This window comes from Rhodamnia argentea, chromosome 11, assembly GCF_020921035.1.
Source record: "Rhodamnia argentea isolate NSW1041297 chromosome 11, ASM2092103v1, whole genome shotgun sequence".
In the NCBI taxonomy this organism is placed as follows: Eukaryota; Viridiplantae; Streptophyta; class Magnoliopsida; order Myrtales; family Myrtaceae; genus Rhodamnia; species Rhodamnia argentea.
In genome coordinates, this window is record NC_063160.1 from 6997477 (window position 1) to 7016261 (window position 18785).

At 39.5% G+C, this 18785-nt stretch overlaps 2 protein-coding genes across 4 annotated transcripts; both read right to left on the reverse strand.

Moving 5' to 3' along the window:
- Window positions 1-617: 617 nt before the first annotated feature.
- Window positions 618-8834, reverse strand: LOC115742086 (U-box domain-containing protein 4-like). 3 transcript variants are annotated; one of them, XM_030676196.2, is made up of 6 exons: window positions 8709-8834; window positions 6473-6624; window positions 4701-4981; window positions 3327-3443; window positions 1087-3129; window positions 618-958 (listed from the first exon to the last, which is right to left on the reverse strand). In XM_030676196.2, exons 3-6 carry the CDS (start codon window positions 4974-4976, stop codon window positions 899-901), a joined length of 2496 nt encoding a protein of 831 aa, XP_030532056.1. In that variant the 5' UTR covers window positions 4977-4981; window positions 6473-6624; window positions 8709-8834; the 3' UTR covers window positions 618-898. The 3 variants fall into 3 exon arrangements, with proteins under 3 accessions (XP_030532056.1, XP_048128839.1, XP_030532057.1); XM_048272882.1 differs by lacking the exon at window positions 8709-8834 and adding an exon at window positions 8305-8660; XM_030676197.2 differs by lacking the exon at window positions 6473-6624 and having other exon boundaries at window positions 8709-8823.
- Window positions 8835-11213: 2379 nt separating this feature from the next.
- On the reverse strand, window positions 11214-17055 carry LOC115742088 (FRIGIDA-like protein 3). Its single transcript, XM_048272886.1, has 4 exons — window positions 16811-17055; window positions 12529-13575; window positions 12171-12346; window positions 11214-12089 (listed from the first exon to the last, which is right to left on the reverse strand). Exons 2-4 carry the CDS (start codon window positions 13562-13564, stop codon window positions 11622-11624), a joined length of 1680 nt encoding a protein of 559 aa, XP_048128843.1. The 5' UTR covers window positions 13565-13575; window positions 16811-17055; the 3' UTR covers window positions 11214-11621.
- Between the last annotated feature and the right edge of the window lie 1730 nt (window positions 17056-18785).

Below are 18785 nucleotides of genomic sequence, written 5' to 3' on the forward strand. Positions count from 1 at the left end.
ACGCTTTTTTTGAGAGAAATTTGATTCTTAAGAAGAAAGACTTGATAGGCTCCACACAAAGGGTACCTGGAAGGGGAGTGCCAATAGGATGGTCCACTCTTTTCAGGACTTGTCTGCGGTGTCCATGGTGTGGTGTGATGTAATTTCTGAAACCACCCAGCTTTTCAAAAGCTACTCAAATGGTTCTGGGAGCACACACACAAGCAACCAACCTCTGTCACACCCTTATTAACCGGATGTATACTATTACACTGAAAATGCGTTTGGTGTAATATTCGTAGTAACTGGGAAGCAGAATATAGGGTCAAAGGATCCCTTTCATGATGTCATCAGTGAACTCATTGAATACCATTACTAGTCTTCTAAAACCACCACAAAACAACAGAGCTCAGAGGGAATCGATGTCGCAATAGCATCCTAATCAGTATTATAACGAACATAATTCCACCTCAGACACCACTGATATCATAAGGAAGATCATGCACAATCAATGTTCTTAGCATTAACTGAAGAAGAAAAGTTAAGAGACTAAAAACCCTGTATAATGTCGAAGGAGGAAAGACTACTGCTCTGTCTGTTATCTTCCCAGTTCAAAAAGATGCAAGGCACCTTGAGAGGACAAGAAATCACAACATGAATACATTCATCAACAAGAGAATTGGTCACTTATGAGTCATGACTAGTCCAAGTCACTGCAAAGACGAGGATCACATTACAAATTTCCAATCCACATTCACATAGGACGTATTAGAGGACAAACTAATATCCTCCCCAGACAATCTCTTTACAAAACATGCTTTAATCCGAACACCAATCTTCACATGCATTATTTGCATAATCAAATATACACTATACTCATGAACTTGCCTCAAAATCTAGGGCAAAGGTGCAATAAGGATCAGCCCCTCCCAGCATTGCCATGTCGTTGATTTCTGAAATAGGTGAGAAGTGCCTGCGCCTGCAATGGGCCAAAATGCCTTCAGAGGTGGTAAAACTAAAGTTGGAACCTAGTTTAGGGAATCATTTTACAAGCACTCTCGTTAATAAGACAAGCAATGGAAAGTATGAAATGCAGTACAGACTTACCTTCTCTTTTGCCCTTGGGGTGCCGGACTGAGACAATGCCACCAATGGTGGGACAGCTCCCTCTTGGAGCACCCTACTACAGTATCTATTGCTGTTGGTACAAAGCTGCAGAAGAGCAGCAGCAGCATTTTCCTTTCCTCTTGCAGAACCTAACTCAACAACTTCAACTAGAACTGGAATTCCACCTTCCTGTCCAATAGCAGTCCTTCCCTCATGAATTGTGGCAAGATTTGCCAATACAGCCACTGCCTTATCAACCATCCCAGCAGCCGGGTCCATCAACTCCACGAGGTACTTTACAGCACCAGCTTGAACAATACGTCCCTTGTTCTCATGAAAGATGGATAAGTTGAACAAAGCTGTGGCTGCATCTTTTTTTCCTCTTGGAGTACCATTGCCAAGCAAATCAACCAGAGGTTCAATCGCCCCCGACCTTCCAATTTTGACTTTATTATCTTCGATCACAGAGAGACTAAAAAGAGTGGCAGCTGAGTTCTCCTTGGCCTCAGGACTGCCAGTCTGGAGAACGTGGATCAAAGGATCAATTGCATCAGCATTAGCAATTGCCATCTTGTTGTTATCATTGATTGACAGGTTAAGAAGTGCTGTGACAGCATCTTCCTGAATCTTGGTGTCCGGCGATCTGAGCAAACTCACCAACAAGTTAATGGCACCACAGTTTGCGATTACAATGCGGTTGTCCATGTTGTGCTTAGCCAAAAGTCGAAGTTCAGCAGTCGCTTCTCTTTGAGTTTCAGCTGAATCACTTTGTAAGGCATCAACAAGCTTTCGGACCCTAGTTTCAGTGCCAGAGAGATCAGCTCTTGCTTCAACAGAAGGAGAAGAAATGATCCTTGGACCAAACCTATCTGGCTGCCAACGCCTAATTGTCTGGCTTCTCGACCTTGTCTCCACCATTCGAGGAGGAAACTCTGGTTCTCGCTGTGTAGTAGTCACATTAGTAGGAGACTGTAATTCAGGTTTCATCTCCCCAGAAGCGTCGCTACTGTAGCATGTCATATTAGTTAATCCATTTGCATCTCCAGATGATCCTAGAGGCCTACTTGCACCAGAATGCGCGCTGGATGCCGAAACACTTCTCTTATGGTTCAACATCCGCTCATCAGCACCAATGCCATTGGAAAATTCACTCCTGTTTGGGGACGTAGACACTTGGAGAGATGAATCAATAGCACCTTCTTCAAAGTTAATCGAACTTTCTTCAGAGGCCACTAGAGACACTCTCCCAATATCCAAGCCCCGCTCATCTCCAGCAACAGTTGATGACAAAGCATCAGACCTAGAACGGGGATGCAAAGGAGCATTTGCAACCTGGGGAACTCCACTAGGTGCAACAAAGTTCTTAACAGGTGAACCCATGTGCCGGACAGACTCAGGTGACATTGGGGAGTTCCCCCTGATAGGTGGCTCCCTGATTGTACCAGACTCTGCATGGCTAAGCAGTGGCGAAGGTTGGTTTGAGCTCACAGATTTCATAGGATCAGGCAACTTTACATTGTTGGATTCACACCAATTAGCAATTAGTGCCTTTACAGTATAATTAGGTATTAGATTCGTGTGACTTAATGTTTGCCGTGTCTTTGGACAAACCGTTAGCCCAAGGTCCAGCCATTTCCTGATGAATGCCCTTTCATACGTTTGTCCTGATGCCACAATAACTGGATCTGTCATCAGCTCAAGAGAGAGAGGACAGCAAAAATCTGCTGGTATTGGGACAGGGCTGGAGATCTCAGACTGCTTTATCAACACAAGACGATCATGCATCCGTGTGACAATAGTAATCAATTGGTCAAAATAATCCACCTCACTGGTGTTCTCAGATTGCTCGGCATTCTCCTTCAATTTTTCAAGGGCAACAGCCTCAATCAAGATTTCCTGGTTTGACTTCAAACTAAAACTTTCTGCAATTTTCACAAGGTCTGCAGTGCTGGGACCAACACCGTCTGCTTGATCCTTTATGGCTTCTCTAATGACCAAGCATGCTCGATCATATTCTATATGCTTTATCTTCTGCACGCAGTGCTACAACCATCCCAGAAAGAAGAGAGTTGATTAGCCGAGACCAATAAGCGTTAGCTATTAATTAGCTGGAGTATGACAAATCTGGCATATACAATGCTACATCCAGAAGATTGGCACTCCAGTCCAACTCATAACTGAGTATATACAATTTTTAGAAAATATGAAAACTTAACCACAGCGACTCTACAGAGTATTACCTCCAGTGACACTGAACTCAACTCATCAGGGAGGCTTTGATCAGCAGATTTCAGCAGCTGGAAAGTATCAAGGCCAGCACTTCGAATTTTTGATATCAAAACTTCTACTCGAACAATCTACAAATAAAAAAAGGAGAAGAATGAGAAAGGAGAGAACCCATTCCCTATATCAGTAGTTTACCAGTCAGGAATTTCAGAATTTCCAGTAAAGAAAAGAAACTGCAACAGCTTTCCATCTCTATTCCATAAAAAGTAGGCAATGTCAGGTCACCAGGAGGTATGATTTGATCATTACAGCGCCAAAGCTAATTCGTTTACCTAACTACTTCAAACTGGAGGACTTCACTAAGGAAGAGAAAGCACAGAAGCCTTCATAAGCTAACATTGCTTGACAGTACAGAGAAATCAATAGAGAAACCAAGGTGTTGCCATTATAAAGGACCAAAAGCACTTCCAGCTGAATAAGGAAATCAACACAATCCACCAACAAAAATTCTCTCTACCCTGAATCCTAAACCTTACGGGCACTAGTTTCCAAACACGTGAATTAGAGAGATTTTGAGCTATGTTGAACATGCAAACAGAGTAGACTCAGTCTGCCCCACCACCAAGCTTCTTATGCCCCAATTATTCAAACAGATGGCTCTTAAACAGAGATGAGAAAACTCAAGTGAAATAATGATGATGAGTTGGAGCCAGCACAACCAGCTAGGTGCAGCTCTAATGAGCTTTGGAAGAATAAAAAGGATTTGCAGGCAACAAATGTGCTGATCGTGCTAAGTCCCTTTAGATCAACTCACAGGAGTCAGCTGTGATCCTGTCATTCTTTAAATTTTAAAGATATTGCAGTGACACAAACCAGAAGTATTGAACTCTCTCAAGCTTTCTCATGTAAATACACAATGAACTAGCAATAGCATGCCTCACATCACACCTTGCATGACAAATATCCTTTTTCTTTCCAGCAACAGATCCTGCATGTTTCTTATAACATCAAGCAAGTTCTCTATACGTAAACGTTATTCAGTTCTGTCCCTTCACAGTTATGACCATAATGGGTCTTCTTATCAGTACTAATTTTACCATCATATGCATCAGATGCTTTTACCTAAGTGAACCAAATTAATGGTTGTCACAAGTGTTGGGCTCAAAGGAAGCAAGAAAATACATGAAATTATCATCAGGAAACCAAAAATAAAACTTGTGATATCAACCCAACACTTGGTTTGCCCAAAATGCTGTGCCTATGAAGATAATAGAAACCATGCTTGGGAAGCAACAAGAGGCACAAACTAATGCCAGAGAACAAACATTAGCCAAATGAATTCATCATTCTAGCATCATCAAAGTACGAGCAAGAAAATTGGCACTTACAAAATCAACTTTACTCAACAATGGCTGCCAGCTTTCAAAGAGCTCCCTCAAATCCTCCACAGATTGATGAATCTCCCCAAAAGCCTTATTAAGTGCCTCATTAGAAGCTACTTCAGAGCCAACAATGACATCAAGAATTGGCTTCACCAGCTTCAATATTTCCTCTGCCTTTTTATAATATTTCTGAGCTGGTTCCAAGTTTGTACTATCAGAAGATGATAGATTAAAATATAAGGAGATATTACTTAGTAGTGCCTTCAACAGGGATATCTCCATAACACCTGCGACGAAAACAGTCAAACAAGGACCAATTACATTAGAAAAAAGAATAAGAAGAGCAATTTGGTAACAAACAGTATAAATAAAGTATTTATCAGTCACAAAATCTTTCAGCCAGTTAAATTCAGAAGCTAACCCTATCTATACGTCTTGATATCCAAACAGATTCTGAACTAATCTCATGTCAATAAGTTAAGGACGTTGAACAACTTTTGACTCTTTTTGGTCACAGGCTAAGCAAATCCGCTGCTAATATGTTATTTTATGAACCATGCCTGACCAATTTCTAGGCACAATCAAGTCCATTCACCATGATGGCACTGAGATATGCCAACAATGAAAGAAGTAGAAGAATTGAATCAACTCATGCCTGGAAACGGCCAAGAATGATATAACAAAGAAATCATACACCACCAGGGAAATTGACTGTGGATTAAATGGAGACAATCCGGTCAGCAGGTGTACTAAAACTGATTGTTGGCCTGCGCCTGTCTATCTCAAATGCACGTTGCACATCAAGGATCTCCAGATGTCTGTAGTTGAAAGAAAGAGAAGAAGAGGTGCGAAGGAAGAGATGGAAGAAATAATTTGAAACCTAGAGCTGAAGCTGAAGGAAGAGGAATGGTACATCACATATTTGGGGACTTTTGTTTTAAGATTTCAAAGCAAATTAGTTGTTCTTTTTTTTTTTCCAAGAAACATGACCGCTTTCTTTGCAAGAAATTGTGGAATGCACATAAGTCGTAAGGATTTGAAAAGTATTTCGCATATGATATAATAACATACATGTGTGTTATGGTAAAGCAATATAACATGGGTAAATTTTTTTTAGAATTGTACACATACAAGTTTATATACTAACCAACAAAGTGATACAAAATTAGTGCTGATTATTAATTTGCTTATTTAAATGTTCTTGTTGTGTGATTATTTATTGTTTAAAAAGCCAAAAACTATTTGAATTTACTTTTTACTCTATATCACAAATGATCTTTTACCTTCCTCCTCCTCAAAATGATATGAACAATTCATTTTTCAAAAAATATTGATATAAGATCAGATGCTTAAATTGAAAATTTTCATATAAGAATAGTTTTGTGTTACTTAATCATGAATCTCGAAAGACAGTCAAGAAATAGAAATTACCTAAGAAATCTCCTAACAAGGGCTTCTCGTATAATAAAAAGAAGAGCATGATGTGATAAAATTTTGGAAGAAGCCTTTGATTGGAATACTTGAAGTTCATACGGTATCATGAAAGAGACCATGCAGTTATTAGTACTTCAGACCTTAAAAAACAACCTAAGTTCAGTTATGATTAGCTTTTACATTATTCAGCTTGATTTGTGCTTCAGCATCATCAGCTAATTCCTAACTAATAAGTGCTTGCTCCACATGATGATTTCTTCCTGAATATTGACAATAGACATAATTGCAAGTATGTTAAGCAAATAGAGAGAAATTGATTCCAGTACAACAAAAATGCTATGTACCTTTCTCCAGACCCCAATGGATTCGAGCAACGAGGTAAACTTAGTCACATAGCACTTTAAGGCCAGAAGTGTGATTAAAAGAGAACTCTAGCATCAACCATTCACAAAATCATTTCCATATTCACTCTGACTTCAAGTTCTCCAGCTGCTACCTGGGCGAAAGCATATATTTTAGCCTCAAGTTTCGAATTGGTAAACTCATAATGTAAATCTAAAATTTAATTCCCTGCAGTCAACGACGTTATAGAATAATGCAATCAAGTATGTTTTAGAATATTAACTTCTTATCTTACAATTAAGTACCAAAAAACTCATCCATATGCCTAACTAGGCCCACCAGCCTTCAACTTCTGATGGAAATCAGCTTTAGTTAAGCTAGAGATTATCTGTTAGCTTGGCAGGGGAAGCTAAGATGTATTGCACATAAGATTTAGACCGAGGATCAAACTAGCCATTTATCACTCAGCTAATAGCTAGGAAGCTAATAATTTTACCCAGTCAAGGACTCGAAAGATATTCTAAGTGCTGTGTTCTAGCTCCAGACGGACAATTGTCTAGTAAACTTGTATGTTTCTAAAATAATTTCATTAATTTACAAGCCAGAATAAGAATTTGGCACTCTATCAAGTTGGAAAAAGAAGAAACGTCTAGAGTTCTCCTTCACAAGAATAAATTCATCCAAATTTCTTAATATTCCAACTACTAGCAATTTCTTGCTATTAACACCAATATTCTGACACCTGAGTTCTTTATAATATTCATTATAAATAATCAACATGCACTATCTTGTGAAAGTTAATGAATGTTGCTGTTTCATATCTGTAAATGCCTCAGATAGGTCAGTTTTGTCATATTCTTGCATGATGCAAAAACCACTTTATCTCAAGTATGCTCATTAGTAATCATACCTATTGTTGTTTGCCATTTATCCATTACTGCATTTTCTTCTTAATAGAACTGATTTTGACACATAGAGCTAGTGGTTCTGCTCATTTAGATGAACGGACCCCTATTTTGTATTCAAGTCATAATAAAATCATGTACTTTCAATTTTGGCATATTGGAGACTTTAATTCACTTGTCTAATTGATACATCCAATCCAAGTCACATATGATCACAAAAGCCCACTCCTAAACCTTTCATTTATGTCTAATATCAAGCAAAATTTTGTCACGGCTTAACTTCAGAATAACAAATCCACACAGAAGTATCCAAGATCCCTTCCACAGCCCCATGTCAGCGCTGACCAAGTCATAGCAGTACTTGCATATTGTTTATATCTTCTTCAAACTAAATACAGTTTCACCAGAAGAGAAAATTGAAGCAACCCAAGGTACTAGAACAAAACATACATATTTTGAGCAAGACGAATATCGAGTGCTTCCGCACCACACATCAATTGAGCAACACGTGATGCAAGCTCCACAGCCAACTCTCTCTAAACATTCAATTTAGAGAGAGTTATTCTTCAATTTACTTCTCTCAAGAAGCAACAACAGCAATTTCGAAAGAAAGAGTACTTAGCCAAAAATAAAAATGAAAGAATTATTATCCAAGACAATCTATGAGAGTCGAAAGTAGATATTTCACAGTTCTCCTGCATAGAGTACATTCAAAGTGTCCGAACCCTTTTCGCAACTTGTGCACTAAAATATCTAAATCATAGAACCTCTGATTTCATCCACCATCCAACATAGCAGGCCTTCCCAGCATCTCTAAGACCATATAGTGAACTGCTACTACCACCATCACCAGCAAAGGCTAGCCAACATGCTAGGAAAAACGCCGAAACATGGCTAGACGCACACACTCTCGAATGCTAAGTCACTACCTCAGCTAAAAGTATCAAGATTTTTCTTCCAACAGAAGCAAGAAGATGGATTAAGCCATCCGTCACAAGAATCCAAACTGCTTCGAAAGACGCATCATTTCTCAACGTTCTCTCGAGAACAAAGCCTCGCAAGCACGACGTCACACGCGGAGAAGACCAATCCATCCCCACTACAGCATAGCCTACCACGAGTCAATTCTCCACACAGAGATAACAAATCGCTCCCAAGGAACCAATCAAAGCCCGCGTAGCTCAAAAAGGGCAGCTCAAACGAAGAGAACGACCCAAACAGAGCCCTAAAAGAGCACCTTCTTCACCACCCACAATCGAATTCGAAGAAATGGACAGAAATTCAACGAAGAGGAAGGAAGCTCCTCACAGATCAAAATCAACGGAACACGGACCTGAATTGGATGCAGAAAGGAGATGAACGCGAGGGGGCCGAGCTCAAAAATGGCGGATTCGAACTCTTCTTTGACCTCTCCTCTCCTCTCTCTCCCTCTCTCTTGCCCAGTTCCCTTTTCCCAGTCCAAAGTTTCCTAAACGTGTTTTTGATATGGTCGATGAGGTCATGTCTGAAAAGAATAGTTAAATATGTCAATCGCATTGAATATTTTTAGTAGTAGTAACATTTAATATCATTCGGTATATCGATTTTGTAAATGACATTGAAAAAGGTTCGATATATAACATTGAAATCCAAAAATTAGACTAAATATGTATCGAAAGTTCAGAGATCAAATTGAAAAAATTAAAATTTATGAACGATATTACACATTAGGTTACGGTTCAAAAATTATATTGAATAAATTAAAATTTTAATAATCATATTGCAAAACAGAATTCTAAAGTTGCATCGTGCTAAAGGATTTGTTGGGCCAAAAGTCCAAATCGTGGATTAGGTTTTGAATTTCCTTATCTCTTTTATTCGATTTTCCTTTCCCTTTTCTTTAACAAAACTTTTAGTTTCTCTAAAAAAAAAAAATTTCGTGTTCTTTATTTTATTTTTTCTTCCTTCGAACTGCAAGGCAAACTTGAACCGTTAGTGTTCATACCATTCATTTTATTATTTGGTATTGTCCATTTGGGAACATGGTTGGGGGAAAAAAGGTTTATATGTGTGGTTTAATTAGCAAAAATTCATTCACTTGATTTAGTAAAAATCCATGGCGAGGCGCCGAGGCTACCATTGCCCATGGGCAAGGCCGGCCAAGGGTTGCGAAGCCCTCGCCGGGCACGGTAGCATATGAAAAAAAAAAGAGAAAAAGGGAAAAAAGTATTAAAATATAACTAAAAATTGTTCACATCAACGTCGGGTGGCAAAGTGGACTCAATTGGCAAAAAAAAAAAATGATTTAGGACTAAATTGGTACATTTGCAATAAATTTAGGATTTTTTGAGTAATTCTCCCATCTATTTGAGGAAGCGGAACATGGTTGGGGAAAAAAGATTATTTTTTTGGTTTAATTAGCAAAATTTATTCACTTAATTTAGTATCACATTCTTCTAATACTTAAATTAGTAAATGCCCATAGAAATTTGTGGTAAAACGACGGAGACCGCAAAGCGCAAGTTCCCACTAGTTAGACAGTTGTTAAAGTGGCCTAATCTTATATTTCAGTATGTACAAAGTTCATCGATCGATAGAAAGGTCAAAGAATACCACATCGGCACATGATTCACGATTATTCAAGAACGACCACGAGCAATTAGAATAGAAGCTTCTAAAGTCATGAATTGAAGTTCTCCACGCTGTTTAACTGATAAGGACCTTCCTTCTTCTTTTGCTTATCAAACTAATTAGAAGCTTCTAAAGCCATGAAGGACTTTCTCCATGTAATTTAATAGGAAAGAACCTGTTTTGTGCATCTCAAACTAGTATAGATGAATAATCTATCTATCAATCTACCTACTTTATTAAGGATTAGTGCATGAAGAGAATTACCAAGATGTTTAGTACTCTCTCAAAGCTCCAAGAAGAAAGGATCAAAAATAGTATCACGCAATATAGAAAAGCCAAAGGGAGCAAAATGCAATAGCCTAATGAGTACACATGGCAAAATGTTCGATACTCTTTTCAACGGGTTTGTTGTCATATGTACTAGGCGGGTGCCATTATAAGCATTACGCTCAATATGGTATTTAGAATTTTATTGTTCTTTTCTTTTTTTAAAATAATAGGATAAATTGTCCAAAATGTCCGTAACATACAGCCTTTAGGCCAATGCAGTCGTAAATTTATCAATTTTTTCTATTGAGTCCTAAACCGTTTGACACTTTACAAATTGAGTTCATCCGGCCAATTTTAATCTGAAATCGCTGATTTGGAGGTCGACGATGCCACGTAGGAAGGACGGCACTAATGCGGATAATATTTTATAAATTTTTGAAATAGAAATTGATTTTTTTTATTCATAGGCGAGGTTCGGCTGTCGATCATTGCTAGACTTGGTAGAAAAAAAAAAGGAAAAGAAAGGTAGAAAAAGAAAAAAGAAAAGAAATGTCAAAGATAAAAATAAATAATTAAATAATTTTCTTTTAAAAATATATAAAACATTGTCTACGTAGTGCAAGCCGGATCACTTAGGACATTCAACATTTGCGTCAGCGATTTTTGATTAAAATTGACCGGATAGACTCATGTCAAAAGATTTAAGACTCGATTAATAAAATTAAAAGATTTAGAAAGTATAATAAATTTAGAACTTTTTGGACAATTTTCCCAAAATAATGTGATTTCAACCAGACCTGTAACAAATTAGATTTATTTTGTTATAAAAGAAATCAAATCAATGCTCAATTTGTATTAGCCTTTCCATCTTCATGGGTTAGACGTGAAAAAAGAGTTATATACCAATAATCAGTTAATATTTATAACCTTCCACGGTCCACTCAACAAACGAAGGACATTTTGCTTTTCAACACCGAGGAACACAAGCTCCACCTTTGTAACTTCACCGCAACTTTCCAAGTTAGTACATTAAAAGTAAAAGATAGGCCTCTTTCATTGAATACATGTTTAGGGCATCTAGTCGACAATGAATTTGTTACAAAGGAACTCTGGCCATCAGTAAAGAGAGACAAGCAGACCAGAGTTTCTTTCCCATGATTGCCTAGTCTTGCCTTTTTCCCTTATAAAATGTGAGCAATATCCAGAAAAAGAACATAGATTTCCCTTCTCTCACATAAGTCCATCACATGTGCATTAGAAAAGGGACCGTCAAAGACACCTTCGTGTCGTCGCAAGTACAAAGTAAGCTCCGAGCGTCGAACCATAAGTAACACTAGACCAACCGAACAGGTGCTAAATCCAGTAATCACAAGTATGGCTGGTGTGAAGGCGGCAAACCACCACGGATATGGGCACCATATTTTGGCATGGTGGAGTTGTAGGAGGATGTTGCAAACCTGTCATGATGAGTGTACTGTAGTCCTTGATCACTAGCTTGATAGGCATACTCAGACTGCCCAGGAAGTTGATAATTTGCTGCCAACCTCACCGCTGGCCCCAAGTACGGTGCACTCTGACTGAAGGCAGGACCTAGCCTACCAATAGCGTTGGCTCCTTGAGCACGAGATTTATGAAATCCTCCATTTGACTTTGACTTTTTGGATTTTTGATTCCCCCCCTGCTCTCCAGCCCTTTTCTTGTCGGATTTTGCTTTCTCTAATTGAGCGACTCTTCTCTGGAGGGGATCTAGTTGGTAACTAGCCTCAAGTCCATAATCTTTGACGCACTTGATCACAGCCTTGAGTGCCTCAAGTTCTTGTGCATTTGCTTGACCCTGTATGTATTACAATAAATAAACAACCAACAGATAAAAATATTGCTTGCCGTATGTACTAGTTGGGGACAGAACTACTACCGATGCAATAGCAGAACCTTCCGACTTTGCACCTGTCCCCTGCGAATTTCTCCTCAAGTCCTTCAAGTATGTCTTCAAGAGGGGCACTGGGTGAAATCTTTCAGTAAGCTGGAAAGCATGTATAAGATGGACGGCATCAACTTGTCTCCCACTATTGATAAGGGACTCAATAACACCTGCACCAGAGGATGGTCTTAGGAGTGCAAAGACAGAGTAGCCCTCTTGAGCATATAGATGAATCAGCTTGCATTATATGCGTAATTTCTCACAGTTGTGCCCTAAACGAGAAATGAGGGATATCTTACAGACAATCCATTTTCCAGACCCCATAAGGTCTGTCAGTTGTGAGAAAACCAACCTGGAACTTTTTCAGTTAACCCAAGAGAACGGCAAAGCTCAGGCGCTTGCCTGAGGTGCGCGACTGCGGGAACAAGCTTGCAGAGTTCAGCTTCATCAAACTCTGAAGCAATATTAAAAGTCGAGAGGAGCTGCAAAAATGCTTCTGCTTCTAATGCATTCCCATTGACAGCATTAGTGCCATCACTAAACAACTTAAGCTTCCACTCATCAGCAATTGCCTTGGCTTGCTGCTTTATTTCAGGGTTCAGAAGGTGATCAGCACCTGATTCAACCCCCGCCAAAAAGGTGGCCATGGCTTCCATAAAGGTAATACAGGATTTTTGCATGCCCTGAAGGGCAGCATCCCTCCTATTTTCTGGTTGGTCTGTCTCATCTTGAGAGTAAAAACCCCTCAGTGAGTCCAGCACCAAATGGGCCGGATCTGTTGCACATCGTAGAGCAACAGAAAGTTCCCGACAAATAGCATTTAAATTATTTTGCTTCTTCAAAGTAAAATTCAGAAGCCCTTTTGCATCCATCTGCTCACAAAATTGTATCAGCTCTCTAGAAGGCTTGACATCAGTCAAGCCTTCAGCTTCATCAATGTTACTAGGACAAATATCCTCTTTTGTACTTGCTTCACTAAGAGAGCCACTTACCTTGCCGTCTTTGATATTGCCATCATCAGTTGCCACAGCATTAGATTCTTGGTGATTCATGCGTGAATTTATGATAGCAGCAACTGCAGCATCTTTTAGCTCCTGCACTCGATCTAACATTTCCTGTTCCTTTGCAGCAACAGACGCCTCTCTCTCTGCCAAACTTGCCTTAGTTTCAACTGTTTTCGCTGCAAATTCTCTCTCTTTAACTTCAAGCTCATCAAACTTTTTTCTGAACATAGCATCAAGGCTGCGGAAGTGCTCCTCAATTTCATTCCATGCAACTTTCTCCTCAGAAACGCGCTTACAGGCTTCCAGGTCAAGAAGTACCTTGCTCAGCTGATCTATCAAGGGAGTTACAGCATCATCTCCAGAAGCTGGTTCGGTTTCTGCCATTGAGGGAAACCCTGCACATTCAACACAGATAATCAATAGTCTTTTGACTTCATGACACAACAAATACATCTTGGTGACAGAACACGAAAGAGCGGTGAGGTCTTAAGCTATGCCACTGCTCAACCTTCCGAATCTTGATGCCATGATGCTTTAGCACTGCCACAACAAAGCTAAGTACAACACGAAATCTTCAGAAAGCAAAGTTGCGAACTCTGTTAGCCAGTAACCGAGTCAAATCTCCGATCCCCTTCGTTTATCAATTTCTGGAGAACTATCCACTAAATTACCCTATTTAACGTGACATTATGAGCTACAAGTTCTGGTTGAAATTAATAACAGGTTCGTATTAAACGTCAGGTAGCCTACTTGAGTTTGATTTGGCCATTGTGTTACTCTAAATAGAACTCTTGACATTTGAAATAAGAACATAAGCTCATTCCCCAAAGTAGAAGATATTGTGAACCGTGCGGACAAAACAGGCAAATTAAAATTTCTGCCTATGCTGCAAGTACTTCTAAGCTCTCGTGGTGACTTGCTAACTTGAGCTAACAACATAACTATATCCTCTCACACTTCATATTTCACAAGCTCAAAGACCAACAGTTCCAGAGAAACAACATCAACCACCTCACAAGTCACAACTTTACATCCACAGTTGGAAAACAAATGCAAAAGCTAGTTAATCTCGCACATCAATTTAATTATTTAGTTTAACGAGACATAATAAGTAAAATACTTCAAAATATGCAATTTCAGCAAGTTCACCCTTTCTGTACCAATTATGAATCATTAAGTTCTTAATCTACACATAACCTGGAGAATATGCTATGAGTAGGTCAAGTTTTGTTTCTCTGGAGTACCCGATATTTCCCAATTGATTGGGTCAAGATTTTCATCCAATGGCATTAATAACTCTATTAAAAGACAATTTTCCCTCAATTTCTCACTAAAACTTCCTTCTCCAAATCATTCATTTTTGCTAAGCACAGGATGCAGCAAAGCTACTTTGCAACTGCAAGTTGATTGACAGTAGCTAAAAGACTCCAAAAGCAAAGTATCATTGAAGCACGTTGACTGGAGCTACACAATCTGGACAGCAGGATAAGGTTCTTTAAGCTAAAACTTCTTCCCCTGTATCTGTCATCCATGTTCATTTCAACCACACCACTACGATTGACCTGGCCTTCAGCAAAAGCTCCATTGCTAATGAAAAAGACAATCAATCAACTATATAAGGGCTACGTAACTTCATGTAAACTGTGAAAATAAGATAACCACATTGACAGAAGTTTGGTATAGCTAATAGAACATACTAGAAATCCAAAAATTAGGCGATGTATACAATCAATAAGCAGGCTATTCATCGGAAGCAAGTTTGGTATAACAAGTAGCAAATTTTATGCACTCCGTCTGTATTGGAAGTATTCTTATTCCTGATATAACACATATATAATTGTGATTTCTTCTAGTTGGCCTGTTGATAGTTAAATTGAGAGAGAGAGACACGCACGCGCGCACACAATGTTGAAAAGTACCAGACTGTTGTTTTCATCATGGAAAATGCAGAATGGCAAACACAAATTGAATTCATGAGAACATCCATTTCCTTGACACATGCTAACTATGCTTGTTGATCCGAAATATACACAAAAACTAGCTTTGTTGATTGGCTGCTGCCAGTTAAAAAGAGAAAATAGTTCTTGCACCACAAAATGTGTAGGTAAGCGACATGAAATTCTGGTTAATGACAAAGGACATCGATGTGTGGCAAATCAGGAATTTAAATGAAAACAAAACGTTCAGCAATATAGTTGTTGACTTAGCCAGAGAGGAGGGAACTCTGTCTTGGAAGCCAATAGTTAAGTTAAAGTTGGATGGTAAGCTTTTACAATCAAGAGATGGGCGGAATGATGTTTTTCTGATTAATAGTTGAAGGGAACTTAATGTATCATACCAAAATAGTTATTTCCAGGTACTCTATTCTGCCAGTTACACCATGATAACAAACCCCAAGAGGGGGAGAGGAAGGGGATTGCAGAGGCCCTTTTTTTTTGTTAAAACAAGTGTATAAAATGGGGATTTTATCCTCAAGCTGAAGGAGAGGAAACCTGTCCAGTGGGCAGACCACCATAACATATAAAGGTCTCTAACCAAACTCATCACCCCCTTGTGCAGAAGACAGGGATTTTTCCTTGTCTTCAGGAATGGGTTCAAAATCCAAATCCAATGCTATTCTAAGTTCACAATTACCTCCACCTAGTCTAGACCAATTAAAATTGTATGTAAGAAAATAAAATATCACAATGATTGCACACAATGGAGTCGCATTTCAATCGTGACATAGACAAAAGGCAGTCTCTGAAGCAAGATTGCGATGAAAGGCCTCGAACTTAAAGCTTTTCATCATCATATCTAGCATCACAGATACAGTTACATGCAATCCTTTAAGGACTTCAGTTCCAAAGACATGAAAAGTGAACTTGGGGAATCACACAAGAAATATAAGCTTGGTAACACATAAGCAAACCAACTTGTCACAAGAATCAGAAGGGCAAAGCCTAACGATGACATTCATTTCAAATATGTTTTATCATCTGTAACTTCAGGCATCTGAAATGAGATGGGGGCTTGGGGGGTTCAACTTCAACCAACAATTGAGCCAGCAGAGAGCGCTTTCTAGGGCTTCTTCCTCCCACTCAATCCAAAAGCACGAAAAAAAAAAAAGGAGGAATTTTTCTTTTTCTTTTCGCAGCCCCGACAGCAAAAAGAATGGCTAAACATTCATGAAAGGGCAAATTTGTCCCATTCCAAATTTCCCAAAATCCCGAAGGATGCTGCAAATCGATCTAAAAGACCAAGACAGGTCGTAGTTGGGTTTGCCGCATCTTAGAATCACACACGCTCTCATAACCATGGATACCAACACTTATCACCACAGTTTCACTCGTACAGCACACATGCGACTTCAATGAGCGGAATCATCTGAAAATATAGAACATTGAGTCGAACAGCCCGACTCATTGCTGTACCTGACATCTTCAGGGGCATGAACTCCAATCTTCTATTCCTAATTCTGGTAAAAATCCAGTCACAAACCAAAAGCAGAGTCTCCTCGCTAATTTCATACGGAAGCAAGCATACGAGACATTCATCATCGCAGTAGGCCGACGAAGACGAAGCGGCACAATGGGTGAAACACCGAAACAACCCAATTGACGGCTTGCTCGAGAGGAGAGAACTGCGTACCTCGAAATACAACTGAGACCAAATTGAAAAACGCTACAAATTGGGCTGCAGAAGAAGCCGGAGAGCGAGATTCCCTCCAAAAACTGAGCCGGAAGTCGGTCGGAAACGATGGCCGTTTCACTTTCCGCGGCGAATCGTTCCGTCGCTAGCGAGGCGACGAAGCTCCGTCGGCTCTGTTGCGATGAGGGTGACGGCTGAAGTGAATTGGCCCAACGCCTTCAATTTGCGAGTGTCCGAACAGGCAAGTGTTGATTGGCTTTGGACCAAAAAAAAAAAAAAAGTGTTGATTGGCTCAAAAAAAAAAAAAAAAAAAAGGCAAGTATTGTTAAAGTGAGCTTTCATAACAATTGGAAGAAATTGCACAAATCGTACGCCTTAAGTAAGAGTGCCAATATTTATATACGGTACTCATATTAGTGCCAACATTTTTCTTGAATTACTTAACTACCAAATCGGAGAAAAAAATGATCACTTTAAGTGCCAAGTCTGCAAAAAATGATTACTTAAGTGCTAATTCCGGCCAAACAGTACACTTGACATTTTTTATTAATTTCTTACTATTATGTGGGATTTTTTTTTAAAAAAAGTTTGTCCACATGACATCCACGTGACAATTTTTCTTTTGAAATTCAGTCCACGTAGATGCCACATGGACTTAAAAATTAAGTTAATTTTTTAAAAAAAATTAAAAGTAAACAAAAAAATAACTTTAAAATAAAAAATAAAGAAAAAAGCTTGCGTTTGCAGTGGTGAGGGCTGTTCCACCGCTACACACCATATCCAGCAGTGGCCGGTGATGGGTGGGGGAGTGCCCGTTGGAGCCGGCGGGGCCCCGCCATGGCTGGCCAAGGCCTCGCAAACCCCATAGCGGGGTCTCGCCGGCCCTTGGCAAGGCCTCGCCGGGGGTCCCTGGGGATCGGCTACCCCGCCGGGCACTCCTCTACCCATCGTCGCCCATCGCCGGCGATGGTGTGCGGCGGCGACAAGAGCTGTGAGCCCTTTCTGCCGCAACGTTATTTATTTTTTATTTTTTTACCTTATTTTCAGCTTTTTAGTTTATTTTTACTTTTTTATTGATTTTTATTTTTTATTTTGCTTACTAGTATGCGCCAATGAGCCACGTAGGCGCAACGTATGCTTGCCGGCGATGCTCACCGGAGTTGGCACTTAAATAATCGTTTTAAAAAAAAAATGACACTTAAGTGATAAAAAAAAATATTAGCACTAAAGTGGGCATCATACACAAATATTAGCACTTCTGCTATACTTTTGCCTAGAGGTGGCCACAGGCCGGCTTGGGCCCAAAACCAGCCCTTTGACCAACCGGCACGGCGAGCCTGCTGGTACCGGCGGGCCCGGCCAACTAGCCATTAGGCTTAAGCCCAACGACTAGCCTAAAAAAAAAAAAAGTGCGGCAGCTCTTTCACCCGCAGGGCCGAGCTGACTGTTGCATTACAACGGATCACCCCCCTTTTATTTTTTTCTTAATTTATTAAAACTATCTTAAATCTCTATAAATACCCCTCCCCTCTTTCATTTTTTTTTTCACAAATTCTCTCCATTCTCTCAAATTCTCTCAATCCGCTCAATCCCAACTCAATTCTCTTAATTTTTTGAACCCGCTTTTAACTCGATTCTCTAAAAAAAAAAAGGCAAGTGGAAGCAGATCTGGTGATAGAGGAAAGAGCGCGATGCGAATGGGAGAATCAAATTGTCCTCATCATCATTAATATGATCCTCGTGAATTTACATGTTGAGTAGACGGGATGATAATATCAATATTATTCCCAACGCCGAGCACGTCCCAAAGAAAGAAAGTCTTCATCCTCCTATCGGTGTCTAAAAAACGTCAACAACACGGGAGCCGGAACCGGATGGTACATCCAACATATGGAAACACTTCACAAAAAAATATTTAAGCGAAAACAAGTATCGGGTAAAATGTAAATATTGTGGAACAACATATAGTTTTACA